Source organism: Hakea prostrata, chromosome 4 (genome assembly GCF_041222555.1).
Source record: "Hakea prostrata isolate BN-2017 chromosome 4, UWA_Hpros_2, whole genome shotgun sequence".
Classification (NCBI taxonomy): domain Eukaryota; kingdom Viridiplantae; phylum Streptophyta; class Magnoliopsida; order Proteales; family Proteaceae; genus Hakea; species Hakea prostrata.
In genome coordinates this window covers 54,789,499-54,811,070 of record NC_142603.1, presented here as the reverse complement: position 1 = coordinate 54,811,070, position 21,572 = coordinate 54,789,499, and the positions used below count along the sequence as shown (strand labels likewise).

The following is a 21,572-nucleotide window of genomic DNA, read 5'->3' as shown; positions in this document are numbered from 1 at the left end:
GACCCACCGCCCAATGTCAATCTAGTGAATGAAATGGCCCATCCAGGTGTTAGCCTAGAGACTCAGCCAGCCTTGACCAGGCCCATACAGATTAGGACACTCCCAGCCCATCTGACGGACTATAGTGTTAAATAAGAATAGTCTAGAAGACTTGTATTGCGCTATTAGCAGTGTAGTAGAACTACAGTATATAAGTGTTGACTACGGAATAGACCATATGCAGAGAATTATACTCCTGACCTATTCTTCATCTTCTTCTTCTCTCCGTAACCTTCTTAGATCCCCAATTTCTTAAGTCTAAGAGCTTACACACAGACTGTGACAGGGTAGCTCAGTTTTTCAAGGACCAACACTGCACATTAGAGGTCTTGAGCTCAATTCTGCTGTCCACTATGTGTCCACACAAAAGGGGAAAAAAGTTGCTTGGAATGGAGGCGCAAGGTGTATCAAAATTAGGATGGCATGCTAGCTTCAATTAAAGCTTCTTAGAAAATCAATTCTTCCTGTTTTCTGTGGAATGTTAGGATATGTTTAAGGCATATACAATTAATAAGATAAATGATTGATAACGTTATGAACTTCACACATTTGAGACTTTGGACGGGTCCATGTTACGAAGGATCCTCCATTCAAATTGAAACCAAAATTGTCAGTGTATATTTGTTAAAGGTTTCTTCAAATTATGAAAATTTACAAAGAGGCCAGTGGCCTTTACTGTTACGTATTAGATTATAGTGGTATTTGCTGGTATTCATAATTCGGCAATAACTTTGAAGCATGCATTGACCCCTATTAAACCGGTGATGGGGCATTCAATCTCCGATTTTATCTGATCTGTTCTCCTTTTTCGCCCCTTTGTGCAATTACTTTTCTTCTTTTTTGTCTAATTTTATTTTCTGATTATTTGAAGTTTCATTATAGGCCAATGAGGTTGGAGCTATCTCCGGAAGAAGAAGTTATAGTCTCAATGCATATGAATATAATCAGGTGGACATTAATTTTTATTGTGTTCCCCCCCCCCCCCCCCCCGTGTTTCTAGAAGCAGCATTTGTACTGTTAACACTTCTGAGATATATCATTACTGTATGCTTTTCCAATTAATGGATTCAAATACCGTTAACCTGGTTAACCATTTTTTAAAATTTTCTACGAGATATTGCTGTTTTTTTTTTTATGGTAGTCGGTAAAACCTTTATATAGGCAGTCACTGTCTTTTATGATGGTGAAAACACCAGTATCGGTGTAGAATTTTCTGTTGAAAACATCTCTTAAGAAAAGAGAGTTTCTAATGCTGAACTGGTTGTTGTTGTATTCTATTCAGGTCTTTCATTGGTAGCTTATCTGTATGTCTGTCTTTCTCCCCATTTCCTGTGTAACAACACACACCTCTGCCCCCTCATCCTGGGATCCCAATTGGTGCATGCTGCTAGCTTGTTGTAAGCGAGTGATGTGCCCCACCCTTATATAGTGACTAATTGTTTTCTCCACATACATTTCTGTACAAACTTGAGAATACCTGATTTTAAGATTTGATCCTTCATACCTGGTTTTTGTGGTACTTGTGATTGCTTGTAACCTTAAAAGAAGGATTACTTATTGACACCCTCTAAGGTGTCAAATAACTTGTCACTTTATTTTCTGTCCTTGTAAATAACACTCATTTTTTCAGTGAGGGGGGATTTCTCATTTCACAATCAGACTCAAAAAGCCCGACAGGATACACTTTAAGCTTAGTTTAAGATTACAATTTTTACTGCCAGTTAAAAGAAATCTTGGGAATAAGATAAGTAGCAGTCAAAAGGATATACTTTCTAAATACACCTATAGGGGTGTCATTAGATAGTCAAGTCCCTTTAAAATAAGATTGTATTATTCTCTCTTATGGCAAAGCAGTTATAAACAAGTGCTATGCCGTACTATTAGTCTATTACATATGAATAAATACACAAGCTTGCACACACACTAGTAAATTCACAAGTGTGGATGCACGTACGGACATGTTTTTAATTATGAATTACAGTTTTGAAGTATTACTACTAGTATTATATTAGAACTAATTGAATAATAGAGTTATAATTTTGCAATTACTTGGATTAAAGTTATGTTAGAATTATTATTGTAGTATTAGATTAATAGGATAGTAGGACTCTGTAATAAATTTATACGGTTTTTTTGGTGTTCATTTGCTTTTTTGTTTTTGGTTGAAATACCAGATTGTTTGTTTTTTCTCTTCCATAGTAGTGTGCAAGTGCGTCAACTTGTCTCCCTGTAATTGAGGTCTAGGAGAGAGAAAAACTAATTAATTAATATGATAAAAATTAAGTATCAAGAAGCATTTCAGGGTTACCAGAGTCAACTAACATATATTCATTTTTGAACCTCGAATTAAGGAAAATGAGATTTTTTTCTGGTTACTTTCTATAGTAATATGCAAGTGCATTACTTAAATCTCCTACAATTAAGGTGGAGCAAAGAAATGACTAATTAATGAAATATGATAGGAAGAAATAGAAAAAACATATCTAGAAGCATTTATGGATTACCAAAATTGATTAACATATAATTAACATATATTCAGTATTTAACCTAGAATTAAGAGAAATAAGATTTTGTGGTTGTAACGTATCTTAAAATTTGAACCTCAAATTTGAAACTCAAATTTGAAACTAAAATCAAATGAGAAGAAAGTGGTTAATTATGAGTTCTTAGTAAATGGGATTGCAATTAATGTTTATCACTATTATTATATTATGAAACAAAATTACAATTTTGGGCATTACTTGTTACTTATTAATGTATACAAATTGAATGATCCAGAGCTTTTAAAGGAAATGGAAATGTAGCCGTTTCTTTTGAGTTTGTGCTTTTTATGTAGTAGTATGATATATATTCGCTTATCTTGTGTAAATAACATTGTAGACCTATATAGACCACCGGACTTATACATTATGGCTAAATCAATGGTACTTTTCCTAGAATCTGAGAATATGTCAATGCACATTACAGATATATTACTGTACTATCCAATGGCTTTTCTGATAAAATATTTTTTCTTTTGAGTTGGGGGGGGGGGAGGTTTGTGCCCTTGTGGGACATGGAAGGGAACATTCTTTTGGCTGAATGTAGTTTTTTAATTGTGCTGAATAACACTCTAGATTGTTTGAGTTTGCCTAGTGATTTCTTTTAATGGGAGAGCTTTTCTCTTTGGGAGGGGAGCATAGTTAGAGAGACTGCCTAGGCATCCTTGGCAAAAGGCATTTTAGGATGGCAATGGCTCACTTTTTGTGGATGCAAAGAAAATGTAAGCTTTGTTGTCTCTAGGTAACACCAAGGCAATGCCTTGTACACCATATGATGCCTTATGCACTGAGTGGTTGCTTTTTTTAAGTACTATGTGATGGTTCTTTGGGATTTATAATTTTTTTTTTAAATTGTTCTTTTTCTTCTTTTTTTTTTTTTTTTTTTTTTTGGGGTTGGGGGGGTGGGGGAGGGCATTGGCGGTGTTTGTGGGAAAGGAGAAGGGTCATTCTTGTGCCTGAATGTAATTATTCAATAAAGCTGAATAACATTCTAGACTGTTAGACTTTGACTAGTGATTTCTTTTAACGGGAGAGCTTTTCTTTTTGGGAGGGGAGCATAGTTAAAAGCATCGATGGCCCACTGTTTTGTGTATGCAAAAATGTGTACGCTTTGTGTCTCTAGGCAATGCCTTGTACACCATATAATGCCTTATGGGCTGAGTGGCTGAGTGATCGCTTTTTTTTACATTTTGTTGTGTAAATTCAATCAAAAGATTTTTGAAAGCTTTAGTATGTGTCTTAGTGTTAGAACAATGTTACCTTAGTCTGCGTTTGGTAATGCTTCTGTTCTGAAACACATGTTTTTTCCTCCTAAAACAATTTCTTCAGTTTCTGCCCAAAAAGAAAAAAAAAAAAAAAAAAAGAATGGAAAAAAATAATTTGAACCTTAAAAATGGGTTTTGGTAAATCTGTTCCAAAACTGTTTTCAGAGGCAGAGACAGAGGTGGAAAATGATGCAGAGTTGCAGGGTGGTCGCTCTTCTCTCCTCTGATTGGGGTTTTTATAGAATTGGGAATAAGTGTTTTGTTTGAAGTCAACTTTTTCTCACACAAAAAAATGAGCATTTTTGGAAATCGATGAAACAGGGTTATTGGTGTTTACAAAATCTTGTTTCGGTGCAAGATAAAATTCCCTTTTTTTTATTTTATTTTATTCCACTAGCACAGCAATAGTCTAGAAACAATGAATAGAAGCATTACCAAATGTGCACTAAGTTTCATAGCCAACCATGCCAATCAAATCGACTAAACACCAATCTGAAACCCAGGAAAGACAAACACTATATCTTCGAGATCAAGATTTCTGAATCTTGACCTAATTGATGTAAGTCAAGACGAGTTTCCGAACCTTGGTTGGCATTATCTATACCCTTTCTCATTGTTCAGTGTTGTATATTGTAGGAGAGAAAAAGATTTAAAAAGCAGTGCAGGTGGGAGGGTGTATACGGCCACTCAGAGTTACGTGTTACTTTCTTAATAGTGTGAAAGAACATTCCATGTCATTAAGACTGCTAAGTAATGATTTTTAATGGGAGCCTTTCTAGATTGGCTTCATTGAGTAACTTAACTACCTGAATATTTCAACTTTTGTTATAATGAGTTGCATTCTCTCTCTACTGGCCCTTGTATGAATGAAGAAAGGCCAGCTCAGCCAGCCCTGTTTTGGCTCATTGACTTGAGTTATAAGTTATAACCAGCCCACATTAGGCCATTGGCTTAAGTTTTCTTCTGTCCATACTTGGGACCATAGTATTTAAGTCCATCTAGGTGTTCACTTCATCATACCAAAGTCCATAGTTGAGCCCGTATTTTCTCCTCATGTGGTCATTGATCTCCAACATTGGAGCAAATATCTTGACAAATTCCGTGGGCCCATATTGCTGCCATGTTTTGATGTTATTTAGTTTCTGTCTTGCTGAACCATAAACAACTTAAGAGTTAGGAGTCTCTATTTTGATGTTATTTCTTTCTTTTGGTGATAGCTACTACATCTTCTCAACAGTTTCACTTTTATTAAGTTGATAGCTACCAACACTTACTGTTGTGGTGCTAAAATTTACATGTATAAGTGGGGAAGATATCCCTGCAGTTTTGGTGATGGACTTCTTCTGAACCAGCAGCGATCCTAGATGGTGAAGTATAGGTTGGTATGGGTGAAGCTCCCATAGGCTTTGGTGCTGTGGCCAGTCATATCTTCCATTTCCCGTTCCTTCTTTTATTTTCCCTGCCCTTGCTGTCGTGAGAGATGTTCACTGCCATGCCATTAGGATTGCTGTTTGAAGACTGAAGTTGCACATCAACCCTGCATGCTATTGCTAACAAAGTTGTCTATATTATTTCAACAATTGCTGTCAGACCGAGACACATCTGACAACAGTCCTGATTATCCTCCTGTTGTCTTCCCATTGGTGCTGCTGTAATGGTACCTTCATCCCCCTCTTCAGGCTCAACTTTGGACTGTGTGTTCCCTCCTAATATACTTTCCATCTAATTGAGTCAGTGGTTTGTTTAGATTGCCGATCTAAGTTGTTCATTTTTCTCTCTCAGTGTTCATCTTGGTTTCTATTTTCTGTTCACCCTTGTTGCTCTGTTTCGCTACTACAGCAGGAATAGACCACTGTTCAGGTAGCTTTTAGGTCCCATTGGCTGGCTGATTATTGAGTTTTTGGCCCTTCTCTATATAATTCTTCTATTTCTTAAACTTGGATTACTGTGGTTCTGTCCTGCGTTTGTTTTAGTTCATAGTCTTGATTTATTTAGTACTTTGTCACTTTTTTTTGGATGAATATACTTTGTCACTTATTCTTTCTGTCTATCTACTTTTGTATGCATTCACGAATTTATGATAATTATAATATTGAGAAGTAGTCTTAACCAGTATTAATAAGCAGATATGATCACTTCTTATAATGGTCTCTTTCATGTCTCACCTTTCAAAGTCAAAATACTGATCAGGTTAACATATTTAGTAACACATTTTAGGAGTTCTTTTTATTGAAAAAAATTATCAAAAGAGAAGTAGACCCAAAAATACAAAAGTGATAATTCGATGATTGAAACGTGGCTGAGTTTCAAGTACACTTTTATCCTACACTGAATTGATTACTGAAATTCTTTTTCCATTTTCTTCTTTACAGTAGAAAATGTCTGCGTACTATCTTTTTGGCTGAACTTTCTTCTCCGACCAAATGTCCTCCATCATGATTGGTTGATGTCATACCATTTCAGTTACCTGAATTCTCCTTAATGATCAATTAGTGAATAACATCCATTGCCTTATTGAGGGAAAGTTGTTTCATATGTGAATAGGAGAAGGTCCAAAGTAAAATGGTGTAAAGCCTTGCAACCATCTTGTTGTACTTTGGGTATTCCTATGCTAATTTTTAATTCATGCAAATGTAAGTATTCATTGTAAAGGCAATGGCCTTTAAAAATGTGTGAATTTCTTTATGAATCTATACAGGAGTTGCCTTCAAACAATTCAAGTATGAAAATCGATAAAGTGAACTGACCACTTCGCGTAGAAGTTGATGAGATGTGACTTGTTGTCATTTCTCTTGTGGTTCATTTTACAATGAACTTCTGTTATTTCACATGATGGCAAACTAATTCAACTCCCCACCCAACAAAAGAGGGGGAAACTATATGTTATTTCACCCATGCTTAGTGTCACGACCCCACTAGGGCACGTGACAGTTCATTCCTTAAAAGAAACCTGTTTTTAACTACTAAAACCAGACTAAACATTCTTTAGAACAAACAAACAACCTGTCTGATAATTTGACTCATAAACATATATATGTACGCAGTCTAAAGTCCGGTTATATTTACATTTGACCTTTCAACAGTGTCTAGATCAATACATACAGTCTCAAAGAAATATATACATTCACTGTCCAGTTATACAAACATCAAACGTAATGAAATGAATGAGATTACATCTTCAACTTTAAAGGCATTGACAGATGGCAACACCTTGCCTTTATCATGAATCTAAGTACCTGTCAACATTTACAATAATGAGCTTTGCGGCCCAGTAAGCAATAAAGACAACCATGTAAGTAAGTCAAGCAATTCATTATGCATCAATTATCACATCAAAATCATATACCATCATACATTCCAAACTTTCCTTTCTTTTCTTCTTTTCCTTTATCATTTTCATGTTCCTTTTTCCTTTTCTTTTCCTTTTCCTTTTTCCTTTTTCATTAAACTAGACCTAAGCGCTACCTGTAGAGAGAGCACCATCAGTCTAAACCACACAAGTGGCATCAGTCTCAACCACACAAGTGGCATCAGTCTCAACCACACAAGTGGCATCAGTCAAAACCACACAAGTGGCATCAGTCTCAACCACACAAGTGGCATCAGTCTCTTGGCTCAAGGCCAGGTGTTCTCTACAGGAGGCCATCATCAGTCTAGTATATCTTTCCACTTTTCAGTCTCGCTTCATGCCCTCCCATTTGGGTACATAAGTACCAGGACTTACAGAAGCCATTACATTTTATTCCTTTCTTTATTTCTTTTATTTCCTTTCTTTTCTTTTCACTTTTCAGTCTTGCTTCATGCCCTCCCAGGACTTACAGAAGCCGCTTCATGCCCTCCCATTTGGGTACATAAGTACCAGGTCTTACAGAAGCCTTTAACATTTTATTCTTTTACTCTTTCTTAAAATTGCCTTACCATGCTCTGCATATTTCCATGAACATTTTTCAAAACAGTCATCATTCAGTCTCATCTGAACACAATTCATGTAATTCAATCATTTAAATATGAGAGCATGACAATTCCATATTTGATAAGCATAAGCATCATTCAATCTCATTTGAACACAGTTTGTGACATTTCATCATTTACATATGAGAGCATGATAATTTACATTTAACATGCATAAACATCCTTTCAAATTCATGATGACAGTTCAAGAATACTATTAGCATTCCAAGTCAAGCAGTTCGGTCAAATCATTAGGCTGTCATCCAATCCAGGCATTTTGTTCAATACACAAACATACATATATCATGCACCTTCCATATATTGCATCAATGAATGAATAAAATAGACTTTATGTTATCATGTGCATGCTACATATCTATTAAAGGAAAATACCCACTTATCATACATAGGTTGTTCAATATTACTTACCTGTTCCGTGCGTGTCCTGACCTTGGTTCCATCATAATCCGCTCTCCCTGCATCTCGATCGATCAACGGCAATTACGAAAACGCAGGAGCAATAGGGAATTTTTCCCTTTTTATATTATTTTCTCTCTCCTCCTTTCTTTCTCCTCTTTTCTCTCTCCTCCCTACGGTTTTTCTTCTCTCTCTCCTCTTGTCTTCCTCTTCTGTCTCCACTCCTTCTCTCTCCTCTTCTCCCCACTCCTTCTCTCTCCTCTTCCTTTAATGGCTTCCCTCCAGTTTCTCTATTTCTCTCATTTCTCTCCTCTAATTACTTACTTCCACTCCTTCTCTCCTCTCATTTCTCTCCTCTAATTACTTACTTCCACTCCTTCTCTCTCCTCTTCTCCACGTTCTCCTCTAAGGCCTTTAATGGCTCCTCTTCTTTTGTTTCTATCTTCTTCTCTGTTCTCTCAACTCAACTCACCTCACACACAAGTAACAAATCCCATTAATCTTCCAACTCTACCCTCTTTCTCATTTAATGACCTCACCCCACTTTCTCTTTCTCTTTTATTATTCATTCCTCATTCTTTCTCTCTCCTTTCTTCTATTCTTCTTCTCTCTCTTCCTGTATGCATTCTGCAACTGCAACTGCAAGTACTTTGCTTTCTCTTTCTTTGCTCTTTCCTCCTCTACTTCCTCTCTCTTCTCTACGTTATTCCCTCTGATTTTCTTGCCTTCACTTCACTTCCACGTATAGGTAAAATTCTTTCTCCTCTTCTGCAACTTCTTTACTCTTCACTCCACTCTTCTCTTACCTCTTAACTCCTCCTCCTCCTCTACTACACGCATGCTTAGCTTCCTCTCTCTCTTTTCATAAGACTCACTCTTAACTCCTTATCTCTACTACTTCTTCTCTTGCTTCTCCACCACGCAACAGCAAGCTTACCATTTCTTAAGTCGGTCTCTTAAGTCGGTTAATCATATAAATATATATATATATATATATATATATATAATATATATAAGACATATATATATTGTACATATAAAATATATTTAATTAAATAACTAATGGGCTTAGATCTGGGCTTGTGGGCCCGCTGTAATATCTTATGCAGGGCCCACTTTCAGGTGCTAATATTCATACCTCTAGGTCCAGAAATTTACGCTGATCATTTCTTCGCTTTCGGTTCAGTCTAATTCCACTATTGTGGGACCCACAAACGATGTCTGACCTCGATCACAATGACACGTTCGCCCACCATAATAAAATAATACTAGAAAAAGATGCGGGGCATTACACTTAGTGTAGGTTTTTTTTGGGGGGGGGGGCATCAAGTCGTAGAGAAACGATTCATGTTTCAATTTTTCCTCTCGATATCCTTTTCAAAGGGTCTTTTCCTCTCCCACTTTCTTTTAATCTCTTGTTTTACTCTCTTGTTGGTTTGTCGTTCGGATTTTTTTGAAGTTTACTGAGCGTTCTGGTCTTTGTATCGTCAGGAAAAATGGATTCACTTTGGAAGAGGACGTACATGCTCCTACTGGCTGCCATTTTAAATTAAAAGCTGTGCCCTTCAGTAAAAATATAACTTTTGGAGCTGAAGGTAATACCTGTTTTACAAATTTTGAATTCGTTATATTTGAATATTCTTTACTAGTAGGAATTGTACCAAGGAAGCTGTTTGTGTTTGTCTAGGAAATAAATAAATAAACTACATAGATCAATACCTTCTCCATCTATGAGCAAATTCTTTGGAGCAGTGCAGAGTTTATTGAATGTACTCGTATTTCATTTCCAAGTGACGAGATAGAGTGGACTCTAAGCTTTCTTTTGAGTGGTTGAACATATGGGCCATTGATTGGAAGAAGCAAAATCCATGACTCTTCATCATGGATGTGTAGTAAAGATACTAGATAAAGATGTGGAGCTCATCATTTCTATTAAATAGTTAATCTTGATTTTATGTAATTAACTCCCAAGAAAAGTAAAAAAGCTCCTCTTACATATGTTTGCAGATGAATGAGATGACCACACTCTAATCTGCTTCCTTTCTCAAAACAGATATTAAGGAGCTCATATCTACCCTTGCTGATGGCCAAGGAGAGTGCTCAATGATTGGTAGCTACAAAATGAACACTTCAAGTTCTCTTTGTCCATCAAGGGTCCGTGCTATGCTGGCATCGCGTGCTTGCCGTTCATCTGTTATGATTGGAGATCCACTGGGGCGAAATGAGATGAAAAAGGTAGTTAACATGTTTTGTTTGTTGATATATATTGTTCTGACCCCTAATCGCTGCAAAATCTGGGCTAAGCAGTAACATGTTACCAGAGTCAGGAGGTCAAGAGTTCGATCCCTGGTGAGCACAAGAGGTTTTTATTGTGTAATATGCCCTCTTTTGTTGTGCTTTTGGGATAAACAGTGGTAACAACATGCTTTTTCCCCCTACTCCTTTTTGCCTCTCTCCTTTTTTAAATTTGCTTCGTTAATGCATTCCTCTCTTGTACCATGACGTTCCAAGATTGTTTCTCATTGGCGTAGTAGATTTTATATTGTCATATTAGGCTTCACACTCAAATAAGCAGGGTTAAACAGAAAAGGAAAAAATAAAACACATTCTTTGTTCCTAAATAATCCTGTTGCTGCAAATAGTTACTAGAGAGATAACCCAGAGGGCTCCATTTTTCACCCAGTCACATTGTTACAATACTTTAAACAAGGATGGGTGGTTAACCCAATTAATGCAGTGCTTGGTTAATATCAATCCAATTTGGCCATCTTGCGCACTTTATACAGCAGATAGTAGAGTTTTAAGACTAGTTCTGCAATTTAACCTGTTGTCTTGCTGTTGAGTCCAAATGATGCTCATGCATATTTTGTTTGATGAGCCAGAGTTGCAACAACCAGTGACGGTTGTATTGAGCAGTTTGTTGGTTGGTGATTTATATTTGGCCTGAGGTCAAGAGTACCCAGTCACTTTGATGTTTCTGTTGGTTCAGTATAAAAATGCTTGGAATTTCATTTTTATTCAGTTGCAAGAGACAAATACTATCAGGAGCTAATTCCATATTTTTGTTGTTTTCAGATACTTGAGCATTTGTCTGGCCTGAAATCTCCTTGGAATTGCCCACATGGTAGGCCAACCATGCGGCACTTGGTAGACCTGACTACCGTACGCGAAGTTTCAGATCAAAGTGATTAACTTCTGAAGGCACATATGCACTTTTGCTTCCTTGCTAACAAAATTCCCCTTTGTGTTTCAGATATAGCTTAGTCAATTGTTCCTTGTAAATCTTTTTCTTTTTCAGTTGACAAAATTGTAAAATCACTTGATGTAGCCTTCAAATGGGGCATTCAAAAACACACTTAATTCCCTAATCAAGTTTCGTCCCTGGTACATCCAATTATTTCAGAGAAACTATTGAATGCAATGAAGTTTTGAAGTAGCCAAATAAAAAATATAATAATTCCATTGCCGGGAATTGAACCCGGGTCTCCTGGGTGAAAGCCAGATATCCTAACCACTGGACGACAATGGATTGTTGTTGCTACTGTTAGTACAAGAAAGATAATATTTAATACTCATATTGTTATCATTTCATTTTAAAGATTTGTCAGCAGATTTATCCTAAAATTATCAATAAAGAAAATGATACTATTACCCTTATTCATATTTCTCTTTTGTCTTTTGTATACTTTCTTCACCTTTTCAATCATAAAAATGGCACAAGTGGTTGCTTCTCATTTGTACGTGTACCTTCACTCGTGCAAAGTAACCGTTCTAAAATAAAAGACTCTCAAGGTATGTGAACTTTGTGTATAACTACATGAAAGGCAAAATGATTCCCCTATACCATATTAGATGCATTGTTTGTGTTCATTGCTCCTTGCACTAATTAATATAGAGCTGCACAAGCTGGCAATGATTTCCCTCACAAAATTAAATTTAGATAACATGATCTGCACTAACACTATCGGGAGCATGCATGAGATGTCACTTAAATGGATGTGTCATGTAACTGTGGTTATCAAATTTCAACTACAGTACTCACATTAACGATTGATACAATATTGCATTTGAAATCTATAAGTCATGAATATGGGGTTAACTCAAAGTAGACTACCATAATACAAATAATATGTTCAATAAATTTTACTTTACTTTTTTCTAATGAAAAGATTAAAAGAGAAAATAATATTTAATAATAAAATAAAAATAAAGAGAAGAATACAAATTAACATAAATAGGAGGCATGTAGTGATGTGAGCACAGAGCAAAGCAAAGGATGAAGATGTATGAGATTTTATTTGTCTCATTTGATGCTTATAGTAAAGCTTGAACTTCTTCTGCCATGAGTTCTTTTTAGACTTTGGTTAATCTTCTACCTATATTTCATTGTCTCCTCCAAGGAAGATGGCAACCTCTTCTATTTATGCATTTTTGTTATGTGATGAAAAAAAATTAAGCAGAGGCAACAACCAAATGGGTCCTAGACTCCTAGTGTTGCTAAGTAGTTTTGGGGTCTCAAGAGAAAACAAAAATTGAAGGGTTCTGGAGGCCTAAAAAAAGACAAAATACCACGGCGATAAAATATAAAATTAAAATCCAGTAGTGTCTGGCCTAAGGACAAAATACCTTTTATAATAATAAAATAAGGATAAAAATGTAGAGACCAAGTTCAGAATCTTCAGATACAACAGATGATCTTTTAATGCAGCCGCTCGATTAAAAGAAGATTCTGAACCCTAGACGAGGTGGGAGTGCAAAGGCAGAAGCCATGGGTTTATAGTGAAACTAGGGTTTGATATCTCAGTATTTTGTAGGATCAAAATCTCTTTTCCTTTTTCCAGTCCTGCTCTTATGACCGCAAGTTCTTCTTTCTGGTTCTGTTTTCGTGTTGAAGATGGTATGTTGTTCTCTGATCTTGTAGCTGTTTCACGTATACCTTATCACCCTTGCTAGTCCATTTTGATTTCTTTTGGATATTTTCTTTAATGATTCAGTCACTATCGTTGCAGTTCCCTCTCTCTTTGCTTAAGACGAGACAGGGCCATAATCTTATGGTAAGAGTTTTGTTTTTCCCCTTCTACATGGATTCCCATTTGTGGTTTTTTCTTCATTATATACGATATTCCCTCTAATAAAGTATTACGGTGGGAGTGTTTCTGAGCATGGGTCGTTATTTTCGGTGGGTTTTCGTTAGGATAGTTGGTGGAGCTGAAGAATGTGAAGACCTACGGTGGAGATTTGGTAAATCGTGATACTTGGATTAAGCATTTATCTGCGAGAAACAGGGGCAAGTGCAGATCTATCTGTAGTGGTGTGAGAGCTTTGTTTGGTAACCCGTAATACTCTAGAAAATGTGTCAGTTTGGGTGGAAACCTGATGTCTGCCAAGAATCTGGGCTTGAACACCATCATACTCTTTTCCAATGCCTCCTAAGAAGCTCATCACATCAAATTGTTATCTTTGTTTTTGCATTGCTTTTACATCGGAGGAAATAGGTAGAATTGAATTTAACTCTTCATACATTCTTTTGAAGTCTGCAAAATACTGAGTAATATCTCTACCTGTTCTATCTACTCGATAAAACTCCTGTGATATTTCATATATTCTAGATAGATTGTTCTGACCAGAGTACATCATATTTAAATATTCCCATAGCTCCCTAACCGTCTGCAAGTGGGTTACAAGGTTAACAACATCAGCTTCCATAGAGTTAAACATCTGGCCAGTTCTCATCACCTTTAGGGGCTGATTTGGTCAAGTGATCTAATTGTCCTTGTACAGTGGGAACTACTTTTACTATAGCTCTTCACTGGTGAAAATTTGATGCTCGTAATTTCTTCAGTCAACCGATGGGAGGATGAGAATTTTTTTTCAGTCATGGTACTTTTATTAGGTATGGACTCAGTTTCCCCCATAAAGAAATCTCAATCTTCAAGAAAACGACTTCTCACAGAAAACTTAATCACCCAAAAAATAATAGATACACCAAATAAGCTTCTAGGAAACCAGCGGATCCCAAAGAGGAACAAGATCCAAAACAAACTGATGCAGACACCAAATTTCAAAAGGAAAAAAAATTCTGAATAGTATATAGTGGCAATATAACTTCCACAATTAATAAGGTTCAGACCTAATGGAGAACCTTAGCAGCAATAGTCCCCAAATAATTGAATGGATTAGTCCAGAAAAGAGAGTACCAGCATAGGATGTCAAGAACAATTTCCTACAGCAGGTTTAGATCAAACAATACTAAAAAACTAGGTCTGATCAATCCCCACAAAATCAGTCTTTAACAACTACTAAATCCACGATTTTTAACAGTCTTGAGAGATTTTTGTAAAATCACATGCCCGATAAAAGAGTTTCCCTCACTTCAGAGACATGATTATGTGTTGTATTGAATCAGTGTCTCATCCTTCATCTGAAACTACACCAAAAACCAGCAAGGCTGCTGCTTCAGAGAGAGAGAGAGAGAGAGAGAAGAAAAAGAGAAGAGGAGGAAAAAAATCTCAGAGTTTAGCACATAAGATTTGTACAATCTTTAGTCCTGCTGCTCTGATGCCATGTAAACTGTAAACAAAGATAGTTGGAGAAGAAGAAGAGAAGTTGAGAGATGGATGATTGAAGTTTCACTTTCATTGTGAGATCCTTCAAGAAAGATGCTTATTTATAGATAAAGTTTGTAGAATTACATTTTGTTGGTGTCAAATCTTTCGAGATTGTAGACCGCACCAAGTTGGATTGTTCTAGTCAGCACTGGTTGAATCCTTGTTAAGCTTGCAAATGATTTGAAGAAGAATGTTAGAAACGGAGCCGATTAGCTTGATCGGAGATCTGTCTTCGACGGTCAAATCAGTTAAATCTGAGCTGAAAAGATCTAGAGTTCCTGAGAACCCTAAGTTCAAAATCCTCAAAGGTAGGAAAGTTGTAGGTTGGTTTCTATAATTTGAGTGTCGCACCTTTGTGATCGCTTTCTTCCTATTTATAGGCTCCAACTTTTGTTTAGATCTCACTTGGACCGTCAAATGCTTATCTCCTAATCGATGATCATGATTCACTCTTAATGTAATGTGTGGTTTGACCCCACCTTGTACGTAGAGCGCCGACTGACTCGATACGAACCGGTAGTGGGTGGTTTACCCACAACACGAGGGCCTAAGCTTGTTGATCAAGTTAACCCTAGTTTAGACTTTGGTTAGGAGGCTTAGACCATACTCTTGATTCTGTATGACAAATCTTCCACAAGACTCGTTTAAACTTACTCTGAGTTCATCTCTAGTCAAGAGAGTTCATTTGAATTTGTTCTGAGATGAGTTATTAGATTAAATCCCACTTTCGAGCTTATGTGGATTACATAGTTTATTGTTTATTATCGTTTGACATTCCTTGGGAACCGATCATTAATTGCGTTATTTTTTGCTTTGGGATCATTTGGATCTTGATCTTTTCTTGTGTTGGGAACGTGCTTAGCCCCTTCATTACTTTCAGCCGTCTAGCAAAGTTCTTCTTTGTTAGTTTTTACACGCTTCTCATAAATGCTAGGCTGTGATCATCCAATACGTGGAGCTCTTCAAAGCAAGGTTCTGCACTTCTCCTTGGCGAACCCGTTGGCTTCACATGTACAAACATCTCCTTCCAAGGGAGTATGGTCTAAGCCTCCTATCAAGAGTCTAAACAAGGGTTAATTTGGTCAGCAGGCTTGGGGGTTCTTGTTGTGGGTAAACCACCTACTACCAGTTCGTGCCGAATCTGCCGGCAGTCTAAGTATAAGGTGGGTCAAACCACACATTATGCTGAAAGCAAAGCATGATCATCGATTAGGAGATAAGCATCCAACGGTCCAAGTGAGATATAAACAGAAGTTGGAGCCTATAAATAGGAAGAAGGCAATCACAGAGGTACGACACTCTCGAATTATAGAAACCAGCCTGCAACTTTTCCTCCTTGTGTCTTTTGAACTTAGGGTTCTCAGGAACTCAAGATCCTTTTCAGTTCGCCTGCAACTTTCCTGCCTTTGAGCCTTTTGAACTTAGGGTTCTTAGGAACTCTAGATCTTTTTCAGCTCAGATTTCGCCAATCAAGCTGATCGGCTCCATTTCTAACGTTCTTTTTTAGATCATTTGCAGGTTTAACAAGGATTCAACCAATTCGGACCGGAACAATCCAGCTTGGTGTGGTCTACAATCTCGGATGATTTGACACCAACACAATCAAAATAGGGGACCTAATCTAGGGTTCTAACCAAACTCAAACAACCTCTATCGCTAGTGCCACTCTCTTTTCTTTTTTTCTTTTTCTTTTTTCTCTTATTCCAAATATGCCCTTTAACAGGATGAAAACCATTGTTGGCAAAATGGGGAATGGTGGGACTTTGCTGTCTTATTAATTTTGAGCATTATTAGTTACCATCTGGCATATATAAGTGAGACTGTTTTGCTTGCTCTACTACTGCTTATTCAAATGAATTAACAATATTGAAATTATACAAATTAAGGGTGTTGATCTGGTACTTAAACCTGACCATATGAAACCATACTGTACCCATTCAAAAAAAAAGGTCCAGTATTGTTTTCAAAGTCGGTATCTGTTTTGGTACAGTATCGGTACTGGTTTCAGGTTTTTTACCGATGATATATACTGTATCATACTGTTTACATACCAAAACCACAACGTGCTGTTTAATATCTTACTTGTACCATTTTTGTACCGAAACCATCCTGTGCCGTCGGTATGCAATGTAGATATGAAAACAGTACAGTACTTTCAGTTTTAGATTTTGATTTTCTGTAACATACCAAATCACCGATACCCTGCTGTTTACACTCTTAATATGAAAGTGTATGTATTGCAACATCATATTTACATCAAAGACATGCATTACAGAAACATTTCAGAACATTCTGAAAGCTGTTCTCTGAGTCTATGATGCATACACAAACCTCTCCGGGATGATGTACTTTAGCCAAATCAGACAAAGTGTGCTCGTGGAGGCAGTTTTCCGTTCGCCTTAGCAAGTGGCTTTGGTGCAGGCAATCATGTTGTCTTTGCCAGCTCTTGACTGAGAATAGATGGAAAGCTTCTGGTGAAGTGCACATCTGATGATAACATCGGGATTGGTTGCTTGCTGACCGGACATAACATTCTTATGGTATACCGATGACCCATTCGTAACCAGATTAGACCTATATGCTGTGTTTCAATTGTTCTAGCTTATCAGTTGGTTGACCTATTTATTATATGTAGGGAAAGCATATGACATTATTGGCAGTTCAGTCAGTGACAATTGCAAAGCTTCAAAGCCAAGTAAATGGTATCCAGTGAGTAAGTATTTATGCATTTCCATGCAATGTGTCTGCTTCATTCTGCTGGAAATCATCTGTAAGACGAAGATTTTGAATTAATGATTTCTTCATCAATTATTAATCTGGATCACTTTGGGAATTGTCTCACTTCTGGGATGCCTCTTGATGGTTGCTATCAGGATATTTTGTGCCTTTCATTAGAACAAACAACCCAAGTTCTGGTTAGCCAGCATAGAAGTAACCTCTTGATGCTTGCATATTATTGCTCTTGTTCAAAGAGTAGGCTTTTGTGCTAAACTGATTAATGCATTTGACTTTGTCCCAAACTATTGAACAAAATGATTTTAATTGACAATTTACCTGTCAATAGCAGTACTACACTGGCATGTGGTGAAGTCCAAGTGGACTTATAATTAAATCTTTCATTGGATGATGATGTGGAGATGTGTGCTCCTAATTTGAGTGGCAAGACTTATTTTACGTGGCAGATAGATTGACATATTTAGAAGAGCTGCTTGCTGTATAATAGCCGGATATGCCCTCGTGGGGATTATCAGCCTTTACTCAAGGAGGAGTAATGATAAATGTTGAATCTTCTCAACTGCTTTATAATAAAGTGATAACTAATGTGAGTGCTTCCTTGTTTCTTTGTAGTGATTATTTGAGTGGTTCCTTGTTTCTTTATGATGTGGTATAAACATGAGCACTTTTTTTAATTCATGTGGTTAAACATTTTAGCCGCTTGACTTTTATTTGTACATTTTTGTGGGGAGTACAGAACAAATTTTGGCCGACTTATATTGCGTAATCTAAAAAGCCTTTCGGCTAGTGGAGGTTATCTTTAAGCTGAGGTTGTGCAATGTGAATGAGCGGTCCACTTGCAGACCAGCATGGATTTGGTTCAAGAGGTCATGTTGCCATTGCCAATAGGTGGACTTTCTGATGGTCCGTGCAGTGGGACCCACTACACTATGTGCATGAGGGAACTCGCTTATTGGTTTAGTTGACCTTCGTGGGCCAATTTACGGCGGCATGAGTCTAGGTTCATCAGTGAAATCTGGTAATTTCCAGTTTTAGGGTGTCACTTTCATTCAGATCTAAATGGTGTGATTTTCATGACTGGTTGCTGTGGCTGATAAGCTGTGGAGGTATTAGGCAACTTCAGTGAGTTTGTTGCCACTTCTACGATGCAGGTAGTCCCATTATATGTGCCACTTCTAAAATGCAGGCGGGCCCATTTATACAAACCACGTGAGCGAAATGGTGGGTGTAAAAATTACTGCATTAGTGGAACGGATTTTTTTCCCCTTTAATGCTGTTAAGGGTTCCAGACATGGCTTGGAGGGATGGTCTGATTAGTTGGTTCTTTTTTCTTTCCTAATAAAGTTTTTGAGATTGTATATGGTACACACTGAGTTTCTGCAATGGATCCCAGCTGTGATTGTTCCATTTATGGCTTGTTTTTATCAAAGCTAGCAATTTTGGGGTTGTGTGGTAACATTCCTGTTTCTTTTTTGTTTGTGGCGCAAATCATGTATCAGTAATCCGGTCTGTTTCTTGTGTTTCTTTTTCATTTTTGAAATGGTCTGCCATTTAGGCTCAGTTTTGAGTAATCTTAAAAAGGCAGATCCCAGCTGTGATTCATTTCTATATTTTTGACATCAGAACATATTCCCATGTTGAAACCCCAAACTTGAAAGTTAAATTCTTCATTACCTCTTCATCTTTCTCCCATGAAGAGAAGCTGCTCATCCTCACTCGATCCAATGAAGAGAAGCTGCTTGTCTCTCTTTATGAACCTGTGAAGGTTCTTGCTTCAGTCTCGCTCAATCATACCTGCGAAGCTGTGAAGGTATGAAAAGCTATGTGATCCTCTCTCGTCTTGTCCTTGCTTTAGTCTCCTGTTTAGTGTTTTGTTGTTGCTGATTTGTATCAGAGGAAGCTCTGCATAAACTCACTCCCAAGCTTGAGCAGTTCGTTGCCCTAACTGCAATTCAGGCAAGCTTTATTTAGTATTCAAGTTTTTCTTTGTTCATAACTTGTCATTTATGGCTGATTTTTTTTTATCTTCTATCTTTGTTGCTCTCTTCGTTTCCTTGATGAGTTGATTTATTTTGTGTTTTTTTTCTTCTTTCTCATGGAGTCTGAGTAGGGAATATTGGACAATTGAGGGCTAGGTTTTGATTAATACTGATTATTCTTTTTTTCTTGCCACGGAAAATTTATCTGTTCACTTAATCCTGCTGTTGAGTGCTGTCACATACTATGTTTTTTCTTATTGTTGGAGAATTTCAGCTCCTGTTTATTCTGTATTTTCCGTTATTGTCATTTTCTGGAGAAAAAAGGCAGTCTGTTTACACTTTCTTCAGTGTCTATGCTGGCTGTATCTTTGCTGAAATTTTACTCATTGATCAAGTTGGACATTTGAATGCATCTTCTACATTTAACATTTGTTCTGTGGCTGTGCAGCTATAGTGCGCAGCTGATCCATCAGGTGGCTATGAGAATAATTGTTTTGTAGATATGTTTATTTAACCATGTAGGACAATTTCTTGAGTATCAAATCTCTCTACTAGTGATGTGTAGGAGTATTTACTGCTGTATTTGGTATAGGCCTTTGCAGAATTGGTTGGACGAAACTGGAGTAGGTTACACTTCACCGGGGAAAAATAGGTATGATGGGGCTAATTTTACTTCATTAATTGAGACTTTTCCCAACTGTTTGCAGTCAGCTATATTTAGCCTTCTGCATTTACACATGAATTTTCATCATTCCAGACTATTTGTGTGCGCTCTGTTACCTGTAGACTGTAGAGAGCTCAAAAACTTTGCTTTACCAACAATCTTCACTCAATAGGTTTGTCACCTTCTAAGATATAAATGTTGTATATGTCTCAGCATCCCTAGTACATTAGTAACTGACAAAATCATTGCTTGCACTCTAAACAAGTAGTGTTTCTTCCCTAAGTCACCTTCTGATATGTTGCTGCTGTAGTGTCTCCCATCCAGTACCAGTAACTTCATAAAATCATATTGGTGTGTCATCGGACTCAAATATGTTAGCTTCTCTTTTAGGGAGGCGTTGGGTGTTCAATCAACTGTAGATGTGAAGGGTGCAAGAATGCATTTTGGTAGAAAGGATGGTGGGTGTTTGTTCTATATGACTGACTTATCTACAAATATGAAATAGGGTGCAGGAATGCATTTTGGTTTGGTTATTTATAGTTAAGTTCTATTTCATGTCCTTGCCCTTTTGCAATCTTGGTGCATTTTTAATTTACAACTCTATTTTATGAATCTTTAGCTCAATTGGTAGAGCACTTGGAACATGAGCATGTTTCTTCATGTTCCATAATGGTGGTTCAAATCCACCGAGATTCTTTTGATTCAATTATCTATTTACACTATATATGACAAAGATTCGATCTCTCTTATTAAAAAATATATTTGAAATTTATAATGTTAATCACATTTTATTTAATTTGTAATGAACCTGAGTTTTCCTTTTGAGTTCTCCTATGGTGCCCCTTTAAGTGGATCCCAAATTGTGACTGTCCCCTTGAGTGCAATAAACGACATGGCACCCCTTGCTCAAAGTCAAGTATTCTAAGTTATTCCCTTAACGGTCTAGCATTTTGACAATTATGTTTGGATTGTATAATGTTTAATATATCACTGATACTGTGTAAAGATGAAAGTACCTGTATGTTAATTTCCCTTTCCTCCATTTACCTTTGTCTTCATGAAGAAGCTTTGAAAGAGGTCAATCCTCATCTTCCTCTAATTCCGGCGAACATCCATTCTCCCTTGCAACTACTACCCACGCGAACTCTAATGCCAACACCATTTTCTCCGAAACCTTTGTAATGTAACCCTTCACCTGCAACTTTGTCAAACACCAACAGGGCCTTCGATCAACACTCACCATTGCCAACACAATTTCCTTCGACAAAATCAGGTATGATAATGGTTATTCGGCACACCCAATAACACACACCCCGCCCGTTGTATGCCTAGGTTCCATTGTTTGGCTTTAAAGCTTGCAGTTCATGCACACA

General features: G+C 37.1%; 1 protein-coding gene and 2 non-coding genes across 3 annotated transcripts in view; 2 read left to right on the top strand and 1 right to left on the bottom strand.

Moving 5' to 3' along the window:
• The window catches only part of PMS1 (DNA mismatch repair protein), a 35,856-nt gene extending 24,281 nt beyond the window's left edge, over window positions 1-11,575 (top strand). Inside the window, exons 8-11 of the mRNA XM_089153681.1 lie at window positions 922-987; window positions 9,704-9,807; window positions 10,266-10,447; window positions 11,288-11,575. Coding sequence (XP_089009807.1) covers window positions 922-987; window positions 9,704-9,807; window positions 10,266-10,447; window positions 11,288-11,404 — 469 coding nt within the window. The 3' untranslated portion in view covers window positions 11,405-11,575. The remainder of the gene's footprint in view (window positions 1-921; window positions 988-9,703; window positions 9,808-10,265; window positions 10,448-11,287) is intronic.
• A 94-nt stretch (window positions 11,576-11,669) lies between these two features.
• On the bottom strand, window positions 11,670-11,741 carry TRNAE-UUC (transfer RNA glutamic acid (anticodon UUC)). Its single transcript has one exon. It is a non-coding gene; the product is annotated as a tRNA-Glu (tRNA).
• Window positions 11,742-17,155: 5,414 nt separating this feature from the next.
• LOC149019707 (small nucleolar RNA snoR127) lies at window positions 17,156-17,345 on the top strand. Its single transcript, XR_016173285.1, has one exon. It is a non-coding gene; the product is annotated as a small nucleolar RNA snoR127 (small nucleolar RNA).
• Window positions 17,346-21,572: the final 4,227 nt, after the last annotated feature.